The sequence below is a fragment of the Mya arenaria genome, chromosome 3, assembly GCF_026914265.1.
Source record: "Mya arenaria isolate MELC-2E11 chromosome 3, ASM2691426v1".
Lineage (NCBI taxonomy): Eukaryota > Metazoa > Mollusca > Bivalvia > Myida > Myidae > Mya > Mya arenaria.
This window is the reverse complement of record NC_069124.1, coordinates 62,324,884-62,338,243: the sequence shown is the minus strand read 5'-3', so window position 1 is coordinate 62,338,243 and position 13,360 is coordinate 62,324,884. Positions and strand designations below refer to the sequence as shown.

Genomic DNA, 13,360 nt, shown 5'->3' with positions numbered 1-13,360 from the left:
GTCTAGTAAGTGTGACCGTTTCATTTTGGAGGTTTTCCTCTCTATATTTTTGTCATCATCCAAACTCTCCGGCTTCCACTTGATTGATCGTATGCGAAACTGATCAACATTTAAATTGAATACTTATCTGGCACGGCGGTCTGACAGCTAGAAATATTGGAACATGACTTAGCAATCGTTACTGGGGATAATGGTTCGGTGTTTGGGATGTCAAAGGCCTTTGTTATCAGGATGTTTTCTGCTCGATGGCTGTTGTTTGTATCCGCTCTGGAGAAAACTGAAATAATCTTAAGAAGATGTGATTCATGCAATGTAAGTAATTAGTGGAAATATTGCATTCTGTCGTTGACCTTCTCAGATTTAAATGATAAGATTAAACCTTTAGGAAGAACATGTGTTTTGAAATGTTACTCTGTTCCTATAGCGAGATTGGTATTTGTCAAACGAACCACTTTCAGAAATATTTTGAATAACTGATAACTGATATACAGATGGATCACCAAATAATTGACACTATGAATAATTTAGCCAGTATTACGGACGAATTCTATTTCAAATGGACTGGAAATGTCATTTGCAGAATTATATTTCGAGAAATAAATGTCACCAATTATAACAGTTTTTGTGAAAAAAAGCAATACATATTAACATATAAATTTATATAAAATAGATTTGCAAAAGCTGTTCTCATAAGAATTAAATTTGGGTGATTACTTCATTTACTCATTGCAGTTCTTCATTCATTAAATTCATTAATTTAAAAATGATCTTAATTCGCATACAAATGTAGATGTAACTAGCTTATACACGTCTAAGCTGAGTTTGTGTAACGCATATTTTGCATACACTGTCAAAGCTAAGGCGGATAATTACGGTGCAGCAATTCATAATGGATAGGGAGTGTCTTGAGAAAAGTCCTATTGGATGAAAGATGAAAACAGAATGCAAATTACCTTTGAAAGACATTTTTAATTCTATTTGATCAAACCTTGCATTTAACAACTCTGTGACGGCTTATGAAAACAGATTCATCATTGTATACCCGATCAAACATTCCAAATTCAATCATTGATGTGTTGAAGCCAACATTGAAGTTCTTATATCTTCGAATTATAAAGTGGAGAAACTGAAATGTTTTTTATGAGCCATCTACATCAATGCAAATTAGGCAATTTTATCGAGTTTATTGTCATCGGAAAAGAATGCTGACGTCCTTGGGGACTGTTGAGAGGAAAGTTTGATATTAAAACAAGTTTTTTTTTGTGTTTGGGATTTTTTAATGAATTTGTCAGACTATTGTTTCTAAGGTGCGTGTTTTGAATACACATACATGGAATGGTTATCAGTAAACAACGAAGTTTTAAAAATATTTTCCAAGTTTTTCTAATTATTTTTAGGATATAAATAGACGTAATTGGCAATTACTGGAATATATGTATCATTGTTTCTTAGGACGTTACTTGCATGGTAATATCAAATGTAGCCTATCAGCACGTTAACTTGCCAGACTTCCTTAGCTTTTTGAAACAAAATAAAGCATTGTCATCACAAAATGCCTCACAGACATCCTCGTGATTTGAAACAAATTTTCCAACAAATTTTATCCATTTACCAATACAGGAAGGTACGTGTTTTGTTAACAGGTTCAAAATCAAGCAGAATTTGAGGACAAGTAATTGACGGTTTATATTTTAACATTTCCTGCTGGTTTATCAAATAAACTATTAAAAATATTAATAGTATTGTGTGAAAATTCTTTGGAGATAACACTAAGCGCCGACAAGATCTTGAATGTCATTGTGTTGACTTATGAAGCGTTTCACCCATTTGTTTGTGTGTCTGTTGGTTGCGCGGTCAGTGCTGTCTAGTGGTCGCCTTCCGGACGAGCAGGCCCTCATGCACCGCCTCTTTAACGAGCAGCAATATGACAACAGCGTGAGGCCCGTCTTCAACTCGTCCAAGAACGTGGAGGTTCAGTTTGGCTTCACTCTCATACAGATAATGGACATGGTAAGCATTATGTTTTTAATATCTTCATTTTCAGCAAAATATTTATAGAGAAACTACTTATTACAAATGTTGATGAATTTATGTCTAAATAAAATAAAATATAAATGGAAAGAGTTTAATCTAAGATTCAATATTTAAAGTTACATTTAAATATCATTTTTTTCGTATGCTGAGTTCGGTAAAAGTAAGGGCCTAACATCAAAAGGTAAATAAAATAAAACAAACATATTGAAAAAAAGATAACAATACTCTATTCATATTTAAGAAAATTGATGTCTGTATTTAATGTAAACGTTTGTATATTATTTTATTTATTGATATTGATCTATCTGCAGGACGAGAAAAATCAGCTGGTGATCCTAAACGCCTGGCTGGAAATGGTAAATTTCGAGCATTTTTATAAGTTTGTGCTAAACTTTTAAGATTATTTGATGTCCACAATAACAACAATGTTTAACCGACGAAAGTCAGTGAAATACGGCACTTCCTATGTATCAAATTGTTCATACTACAAAAGGGAGTTAAAGAGATCATGTTCTTAAAATGTTCAGACATTGAATAACTTCTGGGTCCGTATTCACTTACGTCTTGAGTCTAAGTTTCAGACACAAACTGAGACAAGGGTATTCTAAAATATCTCAAAATACCTATAATGTAAACAGTGTTTACAAATGTGTGCCAGATTATAGAACGGGTAATTGACAATCCCAACAATAATTACCATATTTGCTCCTGTAATAACATTTTAACAACAAAATTAAGGTTTGCCTTTTTGGGTTTAAGTCTCAAATTTAGACTCAAGACGTTTGTGAACAGACTTTTACAAAACGGATAATGCTGTTTTTACAAAGCTATACAAATTACTGCATGCAATCGTTTGGTTAAAGCGAGACGTTAAAATATAGAAGGATTGTACCTTGTGACAATTACCTAACACATTGTAAATATGAAAAATCAAGACAATAATCCTTATCATTTATGGAAAAATGGGTAAATCACGAAATAATGTTAAGGTCGTGCATAGTCATTAGGAAAAAAAAGTCGAAAATAAAACAATTATACATATTTTATGCTGTCCAAAACATTAGTAGCAGTAACGGTCAGGGACAGTGATTAAAATACGTATCATATAAAAGCAACGGTTGCCAATACGTTGTGTATTATAGGGCTAGAAAAAGAACGGAAAAGCACACGCTGCTTTGGAAAACACAAGAATCATCTCTGATATTATGTTCTCTTATTTGGAAATACCAGTAAAACAGCAAACAGTTTTATTGTTCTGTGAATCATGTGAGCAATCTCAATAAACAGAATTGTTTTGTACTGGCTTAAGCAAACAAAACAAATACCCGCGCAATGCGAAGACGACATATTTGTCATATTTTACAAGGAAATAATGAACTTGATATATGTCGCTCGGGAAGCACTTACTGTATCTGTAGTGGAATGATTGACACTAATCGCATGCGCTGGAACACATCAGTTTTCCTAAGCCATAAATATTCGTTTAGCCCTCTAATTGAATTGTTCGGAAACAACCCGGTTATGAATATGTATAAGTCCGATTGTATGTCTAGTATGTAGGGTTTAATGGCCATTGCTGATATGGGGGTCGACCCCAATGTTATATTACCGATGCCGCTCATCATAGTTATTTTTACACTGAATAAGGGTAACTGAAATGATAAGGGGGGTCTTTGAACTATCTATGACTTATAGTCTATACAATCTAGTCGATTAGAGAAATTGATAGTAATAAAAGCGTTACCCATGTTTGCTGTTGTTGTTATTTTGCAGTTTAAAACTGAAACCAATAAAAACTCCTGAGAAAGAACTTAAAAGACAAACACGTTTTGTGACATTAATATACCCACAAACCCTTATAGTTTTGTACAAACGTTTTTTTATGAAGTGTCTACATATGTTAATGTTTACAAATGCAAGCACACCTATAGTCACTGTTATATGCCCAAACACCCGTTTAGTTTGGGACAATCTAATTTGCTGATGAGTCCAGATGTGTTCATTCATACAAAGGCAAACATACATTGTGACTGTAATATGCGAACATACACTTATAGTTTCGGACAAAAGTATATAATAGTGTGCTTATTTTTTTTATTAGCTTGTATTTATTGTATTTACGAATCAAATTAGTTATACTATGGAACAACTGAGCACATGAAATCGTGCGAGTTGTTAATGGATTTCTTTTATACATGACACCATTACAGTATAATAAAGATTTCTCTGAAAATAGAACTATTATGTTAATCAAAATAATGTCAATGCATTTATTTTTCGACATAAGTTTTTACACCATGCTACTATCTATAAACTGCAATGATTTGATCATCTGTTCCTCAGTTTGAGCAACAAGTTGTTTTTTTTCGATAAAATAAATGTATAGTAAAACAATCAGGTCACATACAATTTCACATACCAGCAATGACCATCGAATTACATATATAAGACATATACTCCCATATAAATATATAAACATTCACGAGCGTGGTGTTTCTTAGCATGTAGATTTGAGAAAGCAACGAACGATTGCTGTTTAGGCAACGTGATGTGTTCGTGTCAATCACACCAATGCAGAACCAGGAAGTGTCTGGAGGGTAGTATAAATCAAAGTAATTAATTCCCAGAGCATGATATATGGCATACATGTCGTTCTTACAATAGAAGGATATTCATTTCTCTTTTACTTTGCTTGAATGTCTCTACGTCATTTACAGTTGCATGTTTGACACAAAGAGAGTAAAATTAATAAAGAATTACCTATGATACGTTTTGATTTTTTTCTTTTCATTTATTGCCTTAAAATTCATTGTGCTTAGAACTTTCAAGCACGTATGTTATTAGCCATAAACTTGTTTCACTTTTTCTGAATGTAAAAAGTGTTTATAAACATTAACTTTAAATAGACGACCATTGATGAAGTATTTAAATGACTTTCAAAATGCTTAGTGGCGAAAGGCTGGCAACATATTTCAACGGTTGTCACATCAGAAACTTATCTGCCTCGGTAAGTCCAATAATTTCCATTGAAACCGAGTACTAAAGAACAAATACAAAGTGAATATATATCTTTAGTAGATTTTTCATTGGCAATTCTAATACAATCCTGTCAAATTCCATTTTCATGACCGCTCAAGCACCGCATTACGGAATATATTATGTTATGACTCCTCAATCACCGGATTACGGCTTATTATTTAATGATTAAATGCATATGCGTCCTATAATGCCCTTTTAAAGAATATTTTAGTGGTGAAAATAGTTTCTATCATGCATTTTTCATTTCCATGCAGCCGAACTGCACATGAAATATTTTGAAAGTCCTCCACCGGCGTTGAACAAACAGAAATTATGGCAAAATGTTATCTTATAATGTTATCTTATAATGGCAACACAATGAATGATATTAAATGTTGTACCATAGACGTATATGGTGAATGACAAAGGAGGAGTACAAACTCTAATCAACAGCATTCTCAGCCTTAGATGCTTTCCAGTTATCTTTTATAATTTTCGTAGATCTTCTATAAAAAAGTATCTGCATTATTTATGTATTAATTAGTCTAGAAAAGGATTTGGCGGTGCAAGTAGTTCTGCCTTTACCTTTTGCTTGTGTAGGTATAAGATGAGAACTTTTAAGCAATGTTCTATTTGGACAGTAGAGCATTTGAGACTATCTTATGCAAAAATAAATGTAAATGAAGCGATAAATAAGCTTTACTGGTCAGCTGTCAATTTAAGTCCCAAGCCCCTTCCGATTTACGCTGCAGATCGCCCCATCATGTGACGGCATCTGCTTTATCTGAAACAAACTTGCATGCTTGGTCGCCATGAATCAGAAAGAAGCATGAACATTTTGTTAATTTTCTGTTTTTTAAATGCTGAGATTCTTAAAAGAATTGAATTGATTAATTTAAATTACAAGTGATATTATAAACCTTTCTTTTTAAAAATTTAAGTGAAAATTGTATAGTAATGGAATAGGGGCTGCCTGAGCAGTAGCGCCGAATAATTATGTTTTCCTAAGGAAGGTCAATAAAGTTGTAAAATTCTTCCCCAAAATCACAAGAGATTACTTAATATAGTTTTCAACGATTTGGCAAAGGCTTTTACTCACAAAACACGAACATGTCATCCCTCAAAGTGATCGCTTTCCCAGTTTTGTCAAGGTTATATTGATTTCCAAGAAATGTCTTTCTGACGCATTTAACCAATGCCTTTCATTTAATGGATGAATCGAAGCTTTTAATGCACACTTATATTAGGGTAAATAAAGAAAAATGCGTCTAAATTAATTAAAATTGAGAACAAAAGAGCTTTTGTCGACATATGCATAGACAGCACAGAGAATTACAATTGAGTATCCAACACAATACAAACCTGCATGTGAAACCTTTCATATACAATCTAAATGGTTTACTTAAAATTGCTTAAATAATTTGCACAGCTAAACGGAGACAAAGGCATGGCCACATACTTGTAGTTATGGTATTTCTACAGATATGGCATGACGAACGCATATCCTGGCGGAAAGAGGACTACAACGGCCTGGAGGTTGTACGACTGCCCGCTCGGCTATTGTGGTTACCAGACATTGTCCTGTATAACAAGTTAGTAGCATAAAACGACCAAAAACACGCTTGAATCTGTACCAATAAATTGACTTTATAAAAAGATTGAGTAATTATAGCTTTTGGGATGGCAGTATATTTTTTGCGCGCAGTTATTCTGTCCTAAGATTTAACTTGATAAATCAATGGTTTTGACCACTTAATTACACAAAATAAATGCCCCACCCCCATTTAATTTGACTAAGTACATACTAACAATATGAAAAAGTTGTACTGGGCTAAATTACATTTTTTGAACTACACACTAACTCGGCCACCCTCTGAATATTATTTACCGCTTTACCTGATTAAAATCAAACACGGCCTTCTGCTGATTTACTGAAATAAATGAACTGGAAAATTTTAAAACCGCCTTCCCATTGTTCAAAATATTATGTTAACTTATAAAGTACTTAGCAAGGCATCACCTACCATTTATCAATCTCAGTGCGGACGACTATACGTCTGGTTTCATGCCGATCAATGCTATGGTCCATCACGACGGCACGGTATTCTGGTCGCCACCTGTCCGTCTGAAGAGCTCTTGCAAGGTGGATATCACCTACTTCCCATTTGACCATCAGGTAAGTGATTTGACATCAGGACGGGTATATGAATGTATACCGTATAAGGTCAGCAATCTTCAAAACAGATAGATTTGTAAACACCTAATAAATTGCAAGCGAATATTAACAGTAATAGCAATATAATGGTAAATGGATACATCATAAAACAAATACAAAAAACAAAGCAGAATAAAACGTTATTTATTTGAAAAGAACAAAACCAAGGAACTAATCATCCATATAAACATACGTGGCGCCAGTGTACTGGCTGCTTATCACATGTCTTGAAAATAACTACAAACATAAATGCCGATGCTACAAAATTTATTTTCACCGTGCAGGTGTGCAAGTTGAAGTTTGGCAGCTGGACGTACGACAAGGCCCAGGTGGATATGGTGAACAAAACTGGAGATGTGGAGGTGTCTGCGTATGTCACGAACGGCGAGTGGATGCTCTCTCGTTACCGCATCGTCCGTAACGAGGTTGTCTACCCCATCAGCCCCGCCATATACCCAGACGTCACCGGTAAACAAGTTAACAGAAGTTTAATTATGTATGGTATACTCTTTCGTGCCATCTAAAAAACTATTACAGGTGCGTAAATCCTTAAAACAAAATTCCGCAGTAACATAGCAACAGAAAAGTTTATTTAAGGAAATTGTTTGCATGAATTTTACATGCTCAATCAAGCAGAATGTCTATAAATGCGTCCATAAATGTTTTTATACAAATATATCTTCATAAATTCAATGTCATGCCAGACTAACGAAGTTAACAAATGCTTTCATCTGAACATTTCAGTAATTTTGACGATACAGCGGCGAATCCTCTATTACGTTTTGAATATCCTGTTCCCATGTTTCTGGCTCAACATCCTCAGCGTCCTCACATTCTGTCTGCCCCCGGACGCAGGGGAGAAAATCACTCTCAGGTACTTCTTAGCATCAATTAAATATGCACAAATATGCTTTGAACGACGTTGATACCAGTAAATTTAGAATGTGAATTTGATCTGTGTTTTTTAACAATAACTGAGCAGTAGGAATATCAAATTTCCATTTACTGTACAAGCTAATCCAAATTAACAAATGATTGATGATTTAAACAAATACTTTTTTGATTTTATGTGGGATGGAAAACCGGAATATATAAAAAGAAATATCTTTTACCAAAACTACGAATACGGGGGACTTTAGCTAACAGATATAAAATCATTTTTAAATTTTATTAAAGCATCGTGGATAAAAAGATATAAAGATCCGTCAAATGGAGATTGATCAAACAGTTGAAAATTATCTGCACCAAAAGGAACTTTCCTAAATTATGTACTCAATATTTTGTTTAAAATAAAAACCACATATTTTGAAGACAAGTCGAAAACAAGCGTAAGTAAAACAAGAATTCGGAATAATAAAGCGATTAAACAAAACGGCCACACACTGCATTTTAAAGAATGGCATCAAAAATGCATACAATTATTTCAACCCATATTCGACTACAGGGTAAATGTGTTTAACAGTTTTGAAGAAATAAAACGCTTATACGACATGAATAAAAACGATTTCTTAAAATATCAGACACTAGTTAATTGAATCCAAATTCATCTGAAAACGAAGATTAAATCTGAGAATTCCAATCAAACCAGGCCCCAAAAATTACAGATAAAATTAAAAAAATCGAAGCAGACAAACAAACTTCTATTAATACAATTTACAGAAGCTCAAAAATACATCGCTACGAAGCTTTCAATACAAGTTCTCACTTAGATTGATAACCAGAAATACATATTTGCACAAAAGGAAAATAAAAACTTATGTTACACAAATATCGAAACAATAGATAACCCTTTTTGGGACGTTCAGAAAGTACAACCTCTATGGAATGCCTTAAATGATTTTATTTAACAACTATCCATAAATAACGTTATAACAACAGAAATAGCTTTTTTCGGTATCTATAATTTAAACAAACATACATGTAATTTTCTTATTTTATTATTGAAAATCTATATATCCTCAAAGAAATTCCGACACAATATCCCATCATTCAATGTCTATTTACAATACTAAACTAAACTAGACAAAAAATGAAGGACATATTGCACGACAGAACGACAGATATGATTCCCACACTCTCAAATGGAATGTACTGATAGTATGCGTGCGTGCGTGCGTGCGTGCGTGCGTGCGTGCGTTTTATTTTAAAATATAAAACAACATAGATATGTTTTGATTTATACTGTGATTGATATTGTCTGTTATTCAGTCATTTTTATATATGTAAAAAAGGAGATTAAAAAGAAAAAAAGGAATATCAAACTGAATGAAGTTAGCGCAATGTACAGAACTTATTTCTTATCAATTAAAAAAAAATGGTTATCTACATATTACATCTATCTACATAAAAAGATAGAGTTTATTAGAATGTAAATTGGTTTATCTACATGTTCATTGCCAACACAATATATCATACTTACTTTACGACAACGACCGATGATGACTTCATTTTTCACAATTCATTTCAAACTTAACCATTTCAAAGGTTTCGTCAAAGAATCACGAGTTTACATGACATGTATTTTCCCGTTCCAGCATCACAGTACTGTTGTCCTATTCCGTGTTCATGCTTCTGGTAGCCGAGTCCATGCCGCCAACGTCCGAGTTTGTCCCACTTATAGGTGAGGCTTACTGGGCCTGTCCCTATAGTTTCTATTGCAATAACTATGTGGTTCGATGTATGCTTGAACCACACTGTTAGGGCATAATATCAACTGTAATCTGTCGATGAAAGCAGCAAGAAATCCGTTAGATACGTCTTGAATTATCTTCCAACATTTAGTTCCCTTTGATGAAATTGCACATTTTTGCAACAAGCCACAATACAAGTCTCGTTTATTAAATGAAGTAAATGCGTATGACAATGCTATTGATAAATACTGTACTCATGTGAAACCCTCTTTCAAGAATACCTAGACTTTGTGCATTTGTCCTTATAATCATGTTTATAATAATGTTACCAATAATTAAAACGTACGTGTTAACCATGCCATGTTCACTCGTCCCAAAACCCACGACATGTACGTATGTACCATGCCATAATCACTTTTCCAAAACAAATTACGACATATTGCGCATTTGTACCATTCCATGTTCATTTGTCCGTAAAACTCACAACATACTGTGCATATATACCATGCCATGTTTACTTTTCCGAAATCTCACGACATATAACGCATACTAACCATGTCATGTTCGCTCGTCCGCAGAATTTACGACTTATGACGGATATTAACCATGCCATGTTCACTCGTCCGCTGAACTCACGATATTTGGCAGATTTTTATCATGCCATGTTCACTCGTCCGCAAAACTGACTATATATCACGTATTAATCATGCGTTGTTCACTCGTCCGCAAAACCCAGGACATATTTCGATTTTCGCCATGCCATGTTGAGTCGTACGCAAAACACAGGACATATTTTGCGTGATACCTTCTTATCCTGTATGGAAACATGTGCACATATTAAAAACCTATATACTGACATTTGAGCTTTCTCTATGGCATATACACAAGGAAATACTGCCGTATTTTCCTTCACCGTCATCATGAGAATAGAATTGCCATACGTAAGAATATGGACAATTCATAGTGTGTGTTCATACTGAACAAAGAGAGCTTAGATGCGTTTGAATTCAACAAACCGGGCTTTTTAACTTAATTTTTAGTTTATAGAGTAATGTTGTTTAGATTCTTTAACCGTTAATGTTTTAGCGAATATGTTTGCAGTCCTTGTTATTTGTTGAATATATATGCCTATGATAACGAAATATTATATCGATCGGATTTATACATTTGCCTTTAAGTCTTTCAAAAGAAAACACTGACAATATTTATTCCAGAGCTTCACGTTTAGTTCTAAAGAACGTAATTTGGTTTGTGGTGGTCATTATTGGTCATCGCTTGTTTCCTGTTTCAACAATCGAAGGTCTGAGATACCCTTTTGAATGAATGCATTTGTTGAGATGTTAAGGAATCTTCGGCTAACAACCCTAGGTTAATATTTAATCAGAGTTTCAAATTTGCAATGCTAAAGGAAAAGATTCTGTGATCTAGAACCGAAGTTAGGGCAATACACTGGAGAAAATCAATTTCCTCTGAGACTTTCTACCAGCAACGGATGCAATGTTTAACTTCATTAAGAATAATTTGTTTTACACGGTGGAAACATACACCACGGAAAGGTGCCTTATCCTGTTAGTTACTTAAGCTTCTTTCGAACAGGTTTCTAGACTTTGCACGAACAAAATGCTATTCAAGAGAGGTGCGAATTTCTTAATAGTAGTATTTCATTACAATTCTACTTATGAAACGCTACAAAAATATTATATATTTCACAAAAATTTGCAGGAAAGATTTGTAAAATTATTAATCTATTAAATAATTAATTTTATTTAAAACAGTTAAATAGCTATTAGCAAAAACGTAGTTATCATAAGCTGCACACTGTCAATATTGCAAGGACATGATCTCTAACCTTTAAATGTTTCAGGATAAATTACCACAACCTGAACTAAAACATGAACTATTTCAGACAACTCAATGTATCTGATTTTGTTAATATTACGTACAGAATGCTTTACTAGTTAAGTTGTCATAGCAATAGAACGGTTCGAATATAATTCATAGCGACACAGAAGCGGTAAGCTATCACTAAAACTGAAAATTCGCGTTCATCGAACAAAACCATTTAAGAACTGCTCAAGGCTTGTGCAACTGTTTCACCAATTAGGCAATGATATGACGTTAACACATTGTACAGTCATTCTAAATCACCTCATATAAAATATAGAATGGAACAATATCATTTATAAACTAACATCAATACTCTTAATAATCAAAAATGACATTGAGATCACGTTATTCTTTAATTTGTGTAACGCATTCATATACGTGACCTTGTCTCGACAAGAAGTTAAAAATACCCTGATATTTTCTCATAATGTAATGAACTATAAAAGAATGAGGCCATGGCTGTTTTTAAAAATACTTCCTTATAAAGTGTTATCTTTGCTTCAATAACAAAATAATATGCCAGCGTAAAACTCCAGCTCAATTTTAGAACCACGAAAAGTAATTTAAACTAAATTACTTTCTTAGCGACATATAATATGTTTCTAATATTTCACTTTCAGGCATCTATTTGACGGTGTCGATGGCAGTTGCAAGCGTGTCTGTTATACTGACTGTGGTTGTTCTAAAGCTCCATCACTGTTCTCCGAACCAGCAGAAGATTCCGGGCTGGGTCCGCCATTTTGTCCTCGGCCATCTTGCCAAGATTGTCAGGTGCGCATGCGTCAAAGTGCCATGCAAACGAAGGGCAAAGATCAAAAAACAGTTACGTGAGAAAGAAACTGCGGAGGAATTAAGAAATTTACAAACAAAATTACTTAATGAAATGAACACTCGTGCTTCCAGAGCGTCCTCCTGTAGCACTAGGAAATTTGCTTTCGAGAATGGAACAAAGGGAATAATTGGGAGACTTCCACACTCATCGAAAACTGATATTAATGGAAGTAATGTAAAAATAGACTTCCGGGATATCAGTGTGTCAAACAGGAGCTCTCTACTCGAGGAAGACCATACGTCGAACTTTAAAAGGGAAGGCTCCCTCGCTACAATGGACGAGATTCTGAGGTACTTGAAGGTTTTGGTGGTAAAAAGTGATGCCGAAGATGCTGAAACGGAAGTCGTTGATGAGTGGAAACAGGTGGCGCTTGTCGTCGACCGTCTATTCTTTTGGATGTTCATGTTTATCACAATCGTTTCTTCCATTATCATTCTTGTTATTGTGCCTTCCTTTAAATTTATTTCTAATGATGGTCTTTGATAAACACGTGGGTGGGGGATGTTTTGTCTACGCAGTTACAATATTTGCATATTCATATATATCATCAAATTGAGTATGTGTGCTTTCAAGAAAAAAATGAATACTGTAAACATGTTAGGAGACTATGTATATATGAATTTATTCTCGACAGACTAATGGCTTATTTTTCTTATATCTTCCAAACAGTCTAATGGCTTGTTTCTCTAATCAATCCCGACCGACTGATGTCTTGTTTCTCTATTAGGACACCAGCTGGACGAT

The 13,360-nt window shown here is 34.1% G+C and overlaps 1 protein-coding gene across 1 annotated transcript; it reads left to right on the top strand.

Moving 5' to 3' along the window:
• The first annotated feature begins 1,809 nt into the window (after nucleotides 1–1,809).
• LOC128226179 (neuronal acetylcholine receptor subunit alpha-10-like) lies at nucleotides 1,810–13,099 on the top strand. Its single transcript, XM_052936071.1, has 8 exons — nucleotides 1,810–2,010; nucleotides 2,346–2,390; nucleotides 6,535–6,644; nucleotides 7,093–7,228; nucleotides 7,552–7,735; nucleotides 8,012–8,141; nucleotides 9,802–9,887; nucleotides 12,405–13,099. The coding sequence occupies exons 1-8, from the start codon at nucleotides 1,810–1,812 to the stop codon at nucleotides 13,097–13,099; spliced, it is 1,587 nt and encodes a 528-aa protein (XP_052792031.1).
• Nucleotides 13,100–13,360: the final 261 nt, after the last annotated feature.

What these genes read in the sequence shown, in the direction of transcription:
- LOC128226179 (XM_052936071.1), top strand. Translation starts at nt 1,810, where the DNA reads ATGAAGCGTTTCACCCATTTGTTTGTGTGTCTGTTGGTTGCGCGGTCA. An exon ending in TCATACAGATAATGGACATG is followed by an intron (nt 2,011 to 2,345) that starts GTAAGCATTATG and finishes ATCTATCTGCAG; the next exon opens with GACGAGAAAAATCAGCTGGT. An exon ending in TAAACGCCTGGCTGGAAATG is followed by an intron (nt 2,391 to 6,534) that starts GTAAATTTCGAG and finishes GTATTTCTACAG; the next exon opens with ATATGGCATGACGAACGCAT.